Consider the following 13,687-nt stretch of genomic DNA (forward strand, 5'->3'; position numbering starts at 1 on the left):
CACTCGAAGACAAATGCGCTTTTCTTTTGCCCGTAGTGTTTTATGCTTGGACCCCACCAACACAATACGCCAATCCTGAGCGGGCGAATATAAAATCAGGACCGTTAAAATCCCAGATACTGAAATAAAAGAATCAGAGTCGTTCATCAATTCCCCAGTCTCCCCACATCTGCAGTTTCATCCTACGTGGCGTTCAACTGCATTTTAAATCCGGATTTCGAGTCCGAACTATAAAAATAGACACCCACCTCATAACTAGGAAATCGAAGCTCAAAAAACTAAAAAAAATAAATTATGTTCACAAAGTCAGAGAGTGGAGTTTAGTGCTTCTTCTTTAAGCTCAGTATCAAATCAACATATTAGAGTAAGTTTCTATTTTGATAGCTCCTTTTGTCTTAATTATGCTTCAATTTCAATTTTTTTATGTAGAATTGTGGTTCAATTTGTTGTTTGTTGTTGTATGAGTGTGTTTTTAGTGCTGTTTAGTTTTTTTTTTCTTTTTTTTAGTGTTTGTTTTGGTGAAATTTCTCTCTTGATTTTTGGGTTTTGTCCTGGCATGCAATTGACTTTGCATGTTGCGTTTGGTTGCTGTGAAAGTGCTGAAAATTATGGGAAATTCTTGATGTTTTAATTTAGGTTTTTTTTTTTTTTTTCCCTTCTTTTTAAGACCAGGCTCACTTGGGAGCTTGAGTTTTGGATTTTTTTCCTTGCTTAATTGAGCTTAAGGAAGTAACTTTGGCTCCATTTAAACTTCCTTTTAAAAAAACGATATGACGAGTAGATTTAGAGATCTGATTTTTTTTTATCTATTTTTTCTTTAGGTTTCCTGTGGTTTTTGTGCAAGCAAACTTACGATTTTTTTTTTTTTTTTGTAAATCTTGTGTTTCGGGTTTTCTCTAAATTGTGTGAAGTTTAGTACTTCCGCAATCCTGTGGCTTGTTTTTCCTCTGCAGGAAAGTTGTTGCTTTTATTCTTTCAATTTGAGCATTTTGTGTACTTTTTTTTTCTTCTTAAATGGGAGTTTAACCCTGCGTTTGGGCTATATGATGATTCATGTTTCAAGGATCCCCTATGTGCATTTGAACTCTTTTTTTTTTTTTTTGTTTTCTTCACGTGTTACTTGTTAATCGTGACCTCCTTCTAATTGAATGTGAGTTTCTTTTTTCCCTGAATACAGCCTTTTGTTGTCCAAGCAAAACAAATGGGCAAGGAAGAAAATGAGACCAAAGTTCCAGAGGTAGCAGCAAATGGGACTAGTGCACCCGAGAAAGAGAAGTCCAATGAAGTTATGACTGAAAAAAGAGAGGAAATTAATGGAGTAAAAGAAATGGAAGAAGATAAAAATGATAGTGAGAACTCCGAGACAGATAAGATGGATGAAGGCCCCAAGGTGACTGAAAAGAAGGAAAGCAAAGAGAAAGAAGATAAGGAAGAAGGAAGAACTGAAGCAATGGAAGAAGAAACTGAACCCATACTAGATGAAGAGATGGAAGAAAAGGAGAAGGAGGCCAAAGAAGAAGTGGAGGAGAAGGTTGATGGATCCAAGGAGGAAGAAGAGGTGGAGGAGGAAAAAACCGAAGAAGAGCTGGAGGAGACGGTTGAAAGATCCAAGGAGGAAGAAAAAAAGTTGGAGGAAGGGAAACGGTCAAAGCAACGTGGGAAAGGGAAGAGTGATGGGAGGAAAGCTGAAAAGAAGAAGAAGGTAGTGGAAGAAAAGAAGGAGCCAGAGCCGAGGACCCCTGCTTTTGATAGGCCACAGCGTGAACGCAAATCTGTTGAAAGGCTGGTGGCAACTATTGACAAAGATGCTGTCAAAGAATTCCAGATTGAAAAGGTGTTTTACTACTCCATTTTCATGTGTAAATCTTGTTTTGTATGTCATGTGGTGATTTAAATTATTCTTGGTTTATGCTGAAAAATGCAGGGCCAAGGCACCCCGCTGAAAGATATACCTAATGGTATGGTTCATCTTTTAATTTTCTATCCCTATCTCTCTTGAATATCAATTTTAATGCTGCCAGGCAATTGTTTTGCTTTTGCCTGTGCTCCTTTTGTTGTTGCGGCAGCTATATGTAAATTATAGAGTTGATTGATTATATATAATGTATGGGTGGCAAGACTGGGGGGCTAAAGTATGGAAATTTCATTACTGCTCCCATAATTTGGGATTTTTTTACCGGTGTTAGAAGCAATTCAATTTAAGATTGATGTGGCATCACATTCTGTGTTTCTTGTAAGTGTAGTTTAGAACAGTTTCAAGTGTTTGTGGACTTTACTGGGATAAAGCTTTTAAAACGTCTTCTTTTTCCAAATCTTGAGGTTCTTGCCAACAAATAGATCAAACGAAAACTGATCTTGAAAGTATTTACTGTGCAATATTGATTATATTGCACCTAGCATATCTATTTTCTTTTAACATGGCATTCATCCTATTTGGATTGCTGGCCCTTCCTTTGTAATATTCAGAAGTTAGAAGTGCTCATTTTATTATTGTTGTTGTCTATATGTTTGTTATGGACACTTTAATTGATGTATGTAGTCTAATTTACTGTGTCTAGCTGTCCTGGTTTCTTATTGATCTTCGTTTTAGAGGGTTGTAAGATGATTTAATGATTTCTCCAATTTTCATTATTGCTCCTGTATTATTTGCTAGAAATTGATTTGGAGGTATAGTTTTTTTTTAAGAATCGGTGGTGTGAGAGCTTTCCTAATGTCCCCTTATGGTTGAAGAAATAAATAGTTAGTTTGATTATGTAATAAATTGTTGGTTTTTGTGCTTGTGAAAAACTCTGGATAGTTGTTATGCTGTCTTGTAATATATGCATTTTAAATGACCAAACCAGAGTTAATTGGAAAGCTACTCTCCCCCATGCATGATGTTCTGGATCATATGATCCAGAATGCAGTGCGTTCACGATCCAGTTCACCAAAAGTTGCAGCCCGGCATTTTTTTTTTGGATGGTTGAAGAATAAGGAAATTCATCTATTAAGTACATTCTTTTGTCATCTTGTGCTCTCTCATTCACCCTCCCTCTTGGTTTAGCCTTGTGAGTTTTGTGGTACTCCTTTCTTTTCTGTATGTATCTATTTTGTCTTTTTTGAAATAGTTGCTACCATGTCTTTGAGGATGGTCGATGAAGAAGAGAATATCTCGTTCACGGATCTTCCTTTTTATCATGGCTGTATTGAACATATCCATGCAGAGCTATGGGTGATGTAAATGACCTCTGAAAATGTTTTGTCTACAGTGGCGTTCAAGTTATCAAGAAGGAAGATTGATGATACATTCAAACTGCTTCATACAATTCTTTTTGGAAGGAGAGGAAAGGTAATCAGTTTCTGTTTACTTTTTTATTTGCTCTTGTTATGTTATTGTCTTTCTCACGTTGTCTCTTGTAATTGATATTGAGCATGCTGAACACAAATATAAACTTGTTTGATCTTCATTGTTTGTGAAATGGAACGACCAGGGTTTATTGTAATCCAATCTTTGCTTTATGCAATTTCAGTTCCTTGCTTTTGCAGGCATTGCAGATCAAGAGTAACATATCCCGGTTCTCTGGTTTTGTGTGGCATCAAAATGAGGTGAGAAAGATCATTTTGTGATTAAGATGAGTCTTTGTTATTTTTACAAGTACTAATTTTAGATTAAGAATGTTAAGAAGGTTTCAATTAGTTTTTATCTGTCATTTATTGTTTGGTTTCATGTACAAAGTTAGTCTTTTGAAACAATTATCATTATTTTCTTCTATAATTATTACAGGAGAAACAAAAGAGTAAAGTGAAAGAAAAATTTGACAAGTGTAATAAAGAGAAGTTGTTGGAATTTTGCGATTTTCTTGACATACCACTTACCAAGGCTACTACAAAGAAGGTGAGTTGATCAACTAATTTTGTGTGTTAGGTTTCAGCTCGTGTTTCAAGGATTGAGTTTTGCACTATGTTTTCTGATCTTCTCTCTAGCTGTGAAAATTATTTTCCTGTTTATAGTTATCCAGCATTTATGAGGAAATCAGTTAATTCAGAGGTTTAAACTGCTTCCTTGATGCTGCTGTACAAGGGGAAGGGATTTATCCAAGTTATTTCTAACTTTGTTAATTGTATATTTTTGTTAATATGTAATCTGATTAACTTTGTAATTGTCATTAATTAGAAAATCATGGTTTAGCCTAGTGAGGTCTAGGTTTTTTAATCAACACTGCTTCTGTCTCTGTGCACATGAGCACGCACATGAACAATCTAGCATCATGGGTGAACCTACAATACTACTGCTTGTGGGATGCATTGGTGTTGATTGCACAAACACCACTTTAGTTCTCTCTTGCACAGGCGGCCTATCCCTAAATATCAGGGCGCGCATTTTTCTGTGAAGTTCAGTTAAATATGCTACTACAATGGTCTTAAATTGTAAACACAGGAAGATATAGTTATGAAGCTGATAGACTTTTTGGTGGCTCCCCATGCGACAACCACTGAGTTATTTGCTGAAAAAGAGAAGGTCTGTGGACTTTTATCCTCCATTCCTAAGAAGTTTAGATGTTGAAAATTGAACTCATTTGCTTTGGCATCTATTTGATTTTTGATGTTCATTTTGATTTGTCCCTTAGGAAAAAGCAAGCAAAAAGCGCAAGAGAGTGGCCAAAAGTTCATCCTTTGGGAGCACATCATCAAAACGTTCAGCTAAGGTATAATTTCTTTTGTTAACATCATAATCATGTTTTTTGATTCAATGTTATACACATAAAGATGCTTCATAAAATCTGGTGTCATGCCGCATATTCTATGATGCCATTGCATATTATTAGCCTTTTGGATAAAAACCTGATGTGAATCTTGTATGTTCTGCTTGTGATAGCCTTCCGCTGAAAAGCTGTTGAAAGCTAGATTAATAACTGTACATGTTTGCTGTTTGTGCAATTCTACTGCTTTAGAAGAATCTGATAATTCGCAGAATATTACAACCATCTCTCCCTTTGTGCATCTAGAGTGCTTGCATTATTCCCCTTTTAAAAGGATTTGGGTTGTTTTGCAGAGTCGAGGAAAAGTTGATGATGATTCAAAGAGAAGAGATAAAAAGAGTACAGCAGATACAGAAGATGAGTCAGAAGAAGAGAAAGAAGAGGAAGATGATGAAGAAGAAGAAGAACAGGAACAAGAAAACGTAGAAGAGGAAAATGAAAATGGTGCTTTAGATAAATCTGATGCTGAAATCTCCGAACATTCTGAAAGTGAGGAGAAAAAAGAATCTGAAGAAGAATCCGAAGAAGACACTGGAAAACACAAAAAGAGGTCAGCTACATCATCTAGAAAAAAGGCATCTTCTGGAAAAGCTAAAACCAGAATCTCAGTGTCTGGTAAGTCCAGTCCACCAGTGAAAAGAACACCTAAAAAATCCTCATCAAAGCGCCCTCATTCTGATGAGGATAGTGATGCAAGTCCAAAGGTTTCCTCAAGTAAGAAGAAAACTGAAAAAGTATCAAAGGAGAAGCCCTTGCCTCCAAAGAAATCTGCCTCCAAGGAGAAAATGGGTAACTTTGTTTTCTGTTTGGTCCATGGTTTTAAATTGAGGTTGCTATATCACATGCATAAAATAATGGATGCAGCTATAACTGTTGCAAATCTTTTAGCAACTCTTAGAAATTTTTTATGATTTTACTTAACAAGCGCAATAAAAACACTTCTAATGGTTCTCACTTGCTTATTATCATAGTAAAATAATAAATCAAAATTAAAGTTGTGCAGAGAATATTCATCTCCATATAATTTAAAAAATTAGTTTAGTAATAACAAGATCCTTGTCTGATACAAGGGTAAGAAAAACCCAAAAAAAAAAAATCAACATTAAAGTTAATAAAAATCTCAATATATTAGTAAAACATAAGATACTAACCAAAATTTTTGAAAATCATTTGAAAATAATATCAAAGCCACTTAGATCTGCAGTAATCTAATAAATCAATACCATAAAATGGTGTAATTATTAAATATTTGCAATTTAAATATCAACAATTTTTTGTTAGTAATGTAAAAGAGTTGTGATATTACATCTACCATCTGAACTTAAAGTTAGATATTCACTTTCGGAAAAAGCAATGAAAATTTTACATTTAATTTTGGTCCAATTATGATGTTTTTTAAGAATTTGGTGTGGCTAAGTAGAAACGCTGTGAAAAATGAAAAGATCAAATAAATGAAAATAAAAGGAAAGGAAACATGTGAAAATGGAAATGAGAGGAATAATGAAAAGTAACAGAAAATAGTGGCCTCGATGCTGTTATTCTTGTGAAATGGCAAGGGTAATGGATTGTAAAAAATCCATTAAATAAAGGCTATTACATAATGTAATAGCGGCCTTTTTTAGGAACCGTGGTTTTGTTAGTCAATTCTTCTCATTAGGAAATGGATTGTTATTGTTTATTTGGTCAGAAGATAACATCTAAAAATCCTATAATTCTCTATTTGAATTCATCATAGAAGTTTCTTTGAATTTAATCATGACTATTGTATTATTGTGAAATTGAAACGGAATGCTATTGTTTTCCTTTTTGTTGATATATTATTATTTTTCTTTACTTAAGTTAAAAAAGGTGGAAAAGAGAAGGAAAAGGCTGGAGTTAAAGAGGACAAATTGACGCCAAGTGATGATGAGCTTAGAGATGCAATATGCAAAATTCTTAAGGAGGTTGATTTCAATACGGTAAGATCTGTCATCATTGCTGCCTTTGGTGGTAATAGGCTAATAAACTGTTAGAAAGGAGGCCATAAATGCAGCATGCTGGATACATGTCATTGCCATCATGGTTGTTAAACCCATGTTCCAAATCATGTAAGTGTCTGTATTAATGCATCAAACACCAAAAAAAAGAGCTAACTCAGCTAAAAATCAGCCATGAGCAAAAATCATTTGTGAGTTGCTTGCTAACTCGTTGAGCTCAATGAGTTATAGGCTGTTTTTAATGGGTTCCAAGTGCTCCCCTTTTTAGCTCATTTCCATGGTGATTGAGCAACTTTTTAAAGCCTGCACATATCCGATCGCCTACTCTGCACTGTTTTAATGACCACGTATATAATTCCACATGGATGGCAACCTTTTTTCTGAGGCAAGAACTTTTTTGTCATCCTTATCCTTAACACTCACGCTCCTATGCTTAAGATATATATGAAAGGAAAGGGCACTAATCTTTTGCTCCTATGCTTGACTTAAGAAATACATATAATCTTCTATTTTTTTCCTTGGGTTTAATGAGTATGTTGTTTATGGTAAAATCTCGACTTTGTAAAATACTTGCTATTTTTTTCTCCCTGGGTCATGTAAGTGCTGCTGTTAATTATTTATTGAATGAAACATGATATGTGAGTTAATCACTTATTCGCGTCGAACTTTGGCGGTTCTATCTTTTCAGGACAGATTCTATGTTCATCAAAAAATTAATAGTCTGTATGAACTTTGGATTTAACCAAGTATTAAACATTTCTTTGGCCTTTTAAAAGTAACCAGGTAGTTAAAATTTGTTGAGAGCTTTTGTGTTTATTTTTGCATTTATTATTATTAGGTCTTGTGTAGTAGGTGAACTCTTGCATTTTCACTCGTACATTTTCATGATCAGTTTTACCATCCTAGTCATTCAGACCTAAAACAATCCAAGTGAAAAAAAAAATTTTGATAACCTAGATTGCCATGATAATTTTATGGCCCTACTTATTAAACAATCACTTAAGAAAAGGTCTTGTAAGCACTCCTAAATTACCCACAAGGTCCTTAGAATGGAATTATTTGATCATTTCTTCTGATGATGAAATGATATATTATGTCTGTGTTTCCCATTCGGCTTTTTCTTTAGCATCATCAATTACATACTGAGGTTCCATGTGTTTGCAGTCTCTTGAAATTGTACAATTTTTTTCCTGTAATTTTAAATCTTTGGCACTTCAAGAATCTGCAAATCATTTAAGATGAATTAAGGCTGGTAAAATGGAGCAGTGACTGATAATGTTCTGTTGCTTTGAAAAATTGCTAAATTGTTGAAAAGAAAGAATCTAACTATTGTATTTGTTCTTAGCGATCAAACTTGGTGACTATCATTTTCTTCAAAGGAATCTCATTGAATTATAATGTCTTTTTCTTCATCTCTTTATTTTAGTATCTAGTAATTTGTACTTGACTAATCTTTAATTTGTTATTTGCAGGCTACTTTCACCGACATTCTGAAGCTACTTGGTATGTGTTTTTTACCATAGTTGGTTAGAGAAAAATGTGGTTCTTATCTGGGAAAGTACCTTGACAAAACATTCATGTGGCAAACTGGCATGGCCTGTAAAGTGCAGACCATCTATGTTTCAAGTAAATAAACAAGATGACCATACTCCTGATTCTCTAGTTGTGACCAACCATGCCTACTTCAACCTCAAATTGATCGACAAAATGACTGGATAATATACAATTGTACCTCAATTCTCTACAAGCAGAGTGATTGTTATGGTCCATGTGTAAGAAAGATCTGCATCTTGATTGACTGTATGTCAGTCAAGGTTTTTTCCTTGATTATGAGATTCCTTAAGGACAGACCTTCAAACGAAATAGCAACATTTGTCTTAAATTTTGATTTTTTTTTTTTCAATTTAGAGAGATTGTGTTTGTATATTGTATTTTATTCTTGGTACCTGAAAGTAATCTGGCTGATTTGCAGCTCGGAGATTTGCTACTGATCTCACACCAAGAAAATCATCTATAAAGCTTATGATCCAAGATGAGCTCACCAAACTAGCGGATGATGCTGACGAGGAAGATGGAGAAGGTGATGCTGAGAAAGATGAAACCCAGTCTACTGGTCAAGAGGTTGAAGCCTGAAACATGTAACATGACTGCCTGGAAATACTGTAGCCTTGTCTTTTATGTTTTTATTTCACTCGAGCGTAAATGCCCTGTTTGGTCTGTTAGGATATCCAGCTGTAGTTCCTTGTTAGTGTTCAATTTGCTGGCAAGAAGACAAGCATTTACTAGAAACCAGAGAAGGTGAGACAAGTCATGCTTTGGTGTCTGACTTGGGCTTCAGATGTACACATTAACTTTAAATTGTAGTTTTTCCTCATCCTTAAAATTAACTTACCTTTGTACTTGATATTACACCTAAATTATGTGAGGTCAGTTGTGACAGGATATTATTTCTCAACTGTGTAATCTTCAATCCATTTGTTTTATGCCTAGCTGATTAGCTTCTCTTCCTTTTGTTTTTTAACCTCTGGGGCCCCTGTGTGCTCATAACATATATGTAGTGTTTTGATGTGTTACATATACTGAACTGAACTGAACTGTGAGATCTGTTTTCCTACCATCCCTGTCTTGGCATTATAGTTGCTGATTGCCAAGCTTGCCTGTAGAGCCTGATTCATGGTGAGAGAAGCATCCACAAATATGCCTGACAGCGGCTCCTTAAATCTTGTTGAGCAAGGGTTCTCGTGAACTTTTCAATTAGAAATTAAGGTGCTGTAATTTGAACAGAGGAGATGCTGGAAGTGAATTTGTTCATTTGGCCATGATACTAGGAAATGGAACGCAAGGATGGAGCTTAAAAACCAAGGCAGATGCCTTTATTAAGCATCGTGTATTTCACAAATCTTACCGCCGGAACAGTTGGCTAGCTTGTGAATTTTCTGTTTGATGGTCGGTTTCTGTGGCCCGGAGACTTGTCGGAGTCACCAATCCATGGTCGTGGATCGTGCTTCGTTTGTGGCATGCAAATTCTGCTAATGGAATGGTAAATCAAAACCTGTTTGCCCTTGTAACCTCTGCTGCTGGATGCCTATACCGTGTGAAAAGGATTCAGGAAATGAAAGGTTGCTAATGAGTTTACTATGACAGCAACCCGTCGTTTTTCAATCATTTCTTTCTCCTCCTTTTCTTCTCAAATTAACAGAAAACTAGAAGGGATGATGCTGTGCATCACCTCACGAAACAGTTTTACTTTTTTGTTTTGTTTTTTGTTTTTTTCTAAATCTATGTTTATTTTTATAATTTCATCTTTCAATATTATATTAGAAATTAAATTTTATATTTATTGTGATTTATTTGTCATGCTATATACAAATTAATTAAAAGTTTAAACCTGAATCTAAATAGATAATTAAAAAAAATGTCAAATTTAACATGCTATATACAAATTAATGCTCCACTTCGGTAGTGGAAGTTGAGCATGGTATTCTTTCTTTTTAGCTGATAAAAAAAATTGAATGAAAGAATGGAAAAAAAAAAAAAATCAGGTTTTAAGTGGTGGAGGGCACATGTGTTTACCTTCTAATAGTGCTTTGATTTGAACTATAGACTATATCTTTAATAATCAATGTTTGCTGAGTAATCACTTATAAATATAAATTGTACTATCCCACATCAACGGGTAAGTACTATTTTATATAAATATACTTATCTTAACTAAAAAAATGCATTTTAAAATTATGTGTGGATGTCAAAAACAAATCCTTGAGACCTGTATTTGAGGCCATGTATAGCTGTCAAAAATAAATCCATAAGATCTATGGATCAAAGTAGACAATATCTTATTAGTAAAGTGGGATATTACATAAATAACTCTTAAAAACAAGAGCTACTATATCTTCTTACTAAAAGTCTTATTACCATGGAGATTAAATATTTGAAGCAGTTCTATTCAATTATATGTGATATGACATTTCATGGCCTTTCCGTATTATTAGTGTTTTGCAAAAGAGTGAAAAAACAATGCAAGACTAAATAAAAAATAATAGTGTTTTAAATTAGGAAGAGAGATGTTTAAATGACTGAATAGCCCCTACAGCTTACAAAACTAATTAATCTAATCATGTGGTATAAAAGATAATTAATCAATCCCTTCACTAGCTTTGACCCTTCTCAATTTAATAGTTATTTTCTTTATATATATATATATATAATTGTTTTCTTTCTATATCAAAATCTTGCATCTTATCTACTTCTCTCTTTTCCTATTTTATTATTTGCAAAGGAAAAGTCAAGGATTAAATAAAAAGTTTCTAGAAATACAAGGACTAATATAATTAGTTTTGCTATCCCGTAAGAGAGGGCTATACTTCAATGAAAGGGATGCACTCAATGAAGAGTCACAATCCAAAAGTGACGGTGACACATGCCATTGTCCACATAAGATCTCCGAGTTTGGTTATTTTTATTTTTTAAAGTATTTTTTATATAAAAATATATTAAAATAATTTTTTTTTATTTTTTAAAAATTATTTTTTAGATTAACGCATCAAAACAATACAAAATACACAAAAAATTAATTTTTAAAAATTAATTTTAAAATTTTTGTGAAACATTGTTTGCACTGTGTTCATAAATATTCACTTACTTACTATTTTAGCCTCTGTTTTAAATGGGGTAGACCAAAATTGATTTTTTTAAAAAAAATTAAGTATTTTTTGTGTGTTTTATATGTTTTAATATTAAAAATATTTTTTTAAAAAAATAAATAAAAATAATATTTTAATATATTTTTAAATAAAAAACTTTAAAAAATAACTATTATCACATCTTCAAATCTACAAATGTCTTTTAATAAATTTGAGTATTTATTTAAAATTCAAAATAGAACACATCTTTTAACTATCCTATCCTTTTTAGTTGCCTATACGGCAGGTTACTCTACCAAGTCTCAAGTTTCATGCAGGAGAAGGCATGTAACGTGCATCACCTTTTTGAATTATTATATTACCATTATTTATAAGAAAATCACTATATTATAAAATATTAATTTATTAAATATTTTCTTGAATAACTAACATAAATTATGTATATGCACTAAGCACGGCCCGGATAAATTCTCTTATTAGTAAAAAAAAAAATATGCGGGTTTTTTTTATAAAAAAATCCTAATTATAAATTGATAAACCTATACATACAGAAACTCAAATCAAATCGAATATATATAATATATTGATATATTAGAATACTAACGAAAAGTAATTTTATGAATTTGTTTTAATAAATTGCTATCGAGACAGTTTGAAAGAGAATCCACGTCAGAGACAACCACGTGCGAGATACGAAATCAACGGTGGAAAACGTTTTTCTCCCAACCAATGGCGTGGCTTGAATTCTATCAGCACTAACACAGCACTTATCGAGAAAAAGCGGTCTAGAGCCACCCACGTGTCACGGACGATAGACCTTATTTAACCCCTGAATTCCATCCAACGGACCCAACTCATTCACTCCTTGAAAATAAGCAAAGCATCCAAGTTTTGTTTTTGTTTTTTTGTTCTTACGTTCATCTTCTCTACTTTCTAGATCTTAATTTGGAACCGAGTTCTTTAATAATAATAATATTGCATGATTACTCTTCATCAAACAGTACTCAATTTCCTGTTATTTTTTCGATTTCTACAATTAAAAAAAGAAGATGTGTTCAATACTCTCTGTTCTTGATCATTGAGCAGTGTTTATCCATCCAAACTTCCCCATGCACCCAATCTCCAATCCCTCCTCCATCAATTCTAATTCACTTCTCTACCTAGCTACTCTATGGCCAAGGCCACTCTCTCCACCAGCTTAAATACTTGGTAAAAAAAAAAAAAAAAACATAGAGTACGTACCCTTTATCCCTAGCTAGCAAAGTGATTATTAGCTAATCTTGAGTTGATCATGGCGGACTCAGACAACGACTCTGGAGGACAAAACGCCACGAACACCAACGAGCTGTTATCCCCAAGAGAGATGGACCGTTTCTTGCCGGTGGCCAACGTCAGTAGGATCATGAAGAAAGCACTACCAGCAAACGCTAAGATCTCCAAGGACGCCAAAGAGACAGTACAAGAATGCGTGTCGGAGTTCATCAGCTTCATCACAGGAGAGGCCTCTGACAAGTGCCAGAGAGAGAAGAGAAAGACGATCAACGGTGATGATCTCTTGTGGGCCATGACGACCTTGGGCTTTGAGGAATACGTGGAGCCGCTCAAGGTTTATTTGCAGAGGTTTAGAGAGATGGAAGGGGAGAAGAATACTGTGGCGCGTGAAAGGGACGCTCCTTCTAATGGGAGTGGGCCTGGAGCGGAGGGGTTTAGTGGGTACGTGTACGGCTCTGGTGCTGGGTTTTTTAATCAGATGGGTGGTGGTGGGCCTGGAGATAGCTTGGGTAGGCTCAGATAGTGGTTGATTTACTGATGGGCCTAACAATCATGGACTTTGAGGTTGGTTCCTGCCCAATTGATTATTCACGATGATGATGATGAAGGGTGATTGATGGTGCAAGACGATGAATCAGTTGTCGTAATCATGTATACGTGTATGGTTCTGATGGGCTATATCGAACAGCTGTGAATGGTGGGCCTGATAAATTTAGGTGTAGGCCCAGATAATTATATTGTCGATGATGTATTATTGCACAGCAATATCATTATAGCTAATTACACTATTTTGATGGAACTTTCCACTCAATTCACTGTAGCAATCCACCGGGAGCCTTTATTTATTTGTTTTAGATTTCTCCTAATTAGTAACGGTCGTGGCAAAGGTTTTTTTTATTTTTATTTTTATTAATGTGGTTGTAAGGTCATTTTATATGTATTTTGACTAATTTCACGGACCTTGAAGTTAACAACTATGTAAACCTCTAGCAGTCCTTAGATTTATAAAACTCAAATTAATAAATTTTATAAAGAAAACCTAGAATTTTACAAGTTG

At 34.2% G+C, this 13,687-nt stretch overlaps 2 protein-coding genes across 2 annotated transcripts; both read left to right on the top strand.

Annotated features, from left to right (window-relative positions):
• Positions 1-210: 210 nt before the first annotated feature.
• LOC118056882 (DEK domain-containing chromatin-associated protein 3) lies at positions 211-9,170 on the top strand. The gene is made up of 12 exons (XM_035069296.2): positions 211-364; positions 1,178-1,834; positions 1,925-1,958; positions 3,249-3,328; positions 3,526-3,585; positions 3,764-3,874; positions 4,418-4,498; positions 4,608-4,685; positions 5,033-5,528; positions 6,579-6,697; positions 8,188-8,218; positions 8,688-9,170. Exons 2-12 carry the CDS (start codon positions 1,202-1,204, stop codon positions 8,846-8,848), a joined length of 1,884 nt encoding a protein of 627 aa, XP_034925187.1. The 5' UTR covers positions 211-364; positions 1,178-1,201; the 3' UTR covers positions 8,849-9,170.
• Positions 9,171-12,224: 3,054 nt separating this feature from the next.
• Positions 12,225-13,475, top strand: LOC118056881 (nuclear transcription factor Y subunit B-3). The gene has a single exon (XM_035069295.2). It carries the CDS (start codon positions 12,650-12,652, stop codon positions 13,151-13,153), a length of 504 nt encoding a protein of 167 aa, XP_034925186.1. The 5' UTR covers positions 12,225-12,649; the 3' UTR covers positions 13,154-13,475.
• Positions 13,476-13,687: the final 212 nt, after the last annotated feature.

The sequence above is a fragment of the Populus alba genome, chromosome 1 (assembly GCF_005239225.2).
Source record: "Populus alba chromosome 1, ASM523922v2, whole genome shotgun sequence".
NCBI lineage: Eukaryota > Viridiplantae > Streptophyta > Magnoliopsida > Malpighiales > Salicaceae > Populus > Populus alba.

What these genes read in the sequence shown, in the direction of transcription:
- LOC118056882 (XM_035069296.2), top strand. Translation starts at nt 1,202, where the DNA reads ATGGGCAAGGAAGAAAATGAGACCAAAGTTCCAGAGGTAGCAGCAAAT. An exon ending in CATCAAAACGTTCAGCTAAG is followed by an intron (nt 4,686 to 5,032) that starts GTATAATTTCTT and finishes GTTGTTTTGCAG; the next exon opens with AGTCGAGGAAAAGTTGATGA. An exon ending in TGCCTCCAAGGAGAAAATGG is followed by an intron (nt 5,529 to 6,578) that starts GTAACTTTGTTT and finishes TCTTTACTTAAG; the next exon opens with TTAAAAAAGGTGGAAAAGAG.
- LOC118056881 (XM_035069295.2), top strand. Translation starts at nt 12,650, where the DNA reads ATGGCGGACTCAGACAACGACTCTGGAGGACAAAACGCCACGAACACC.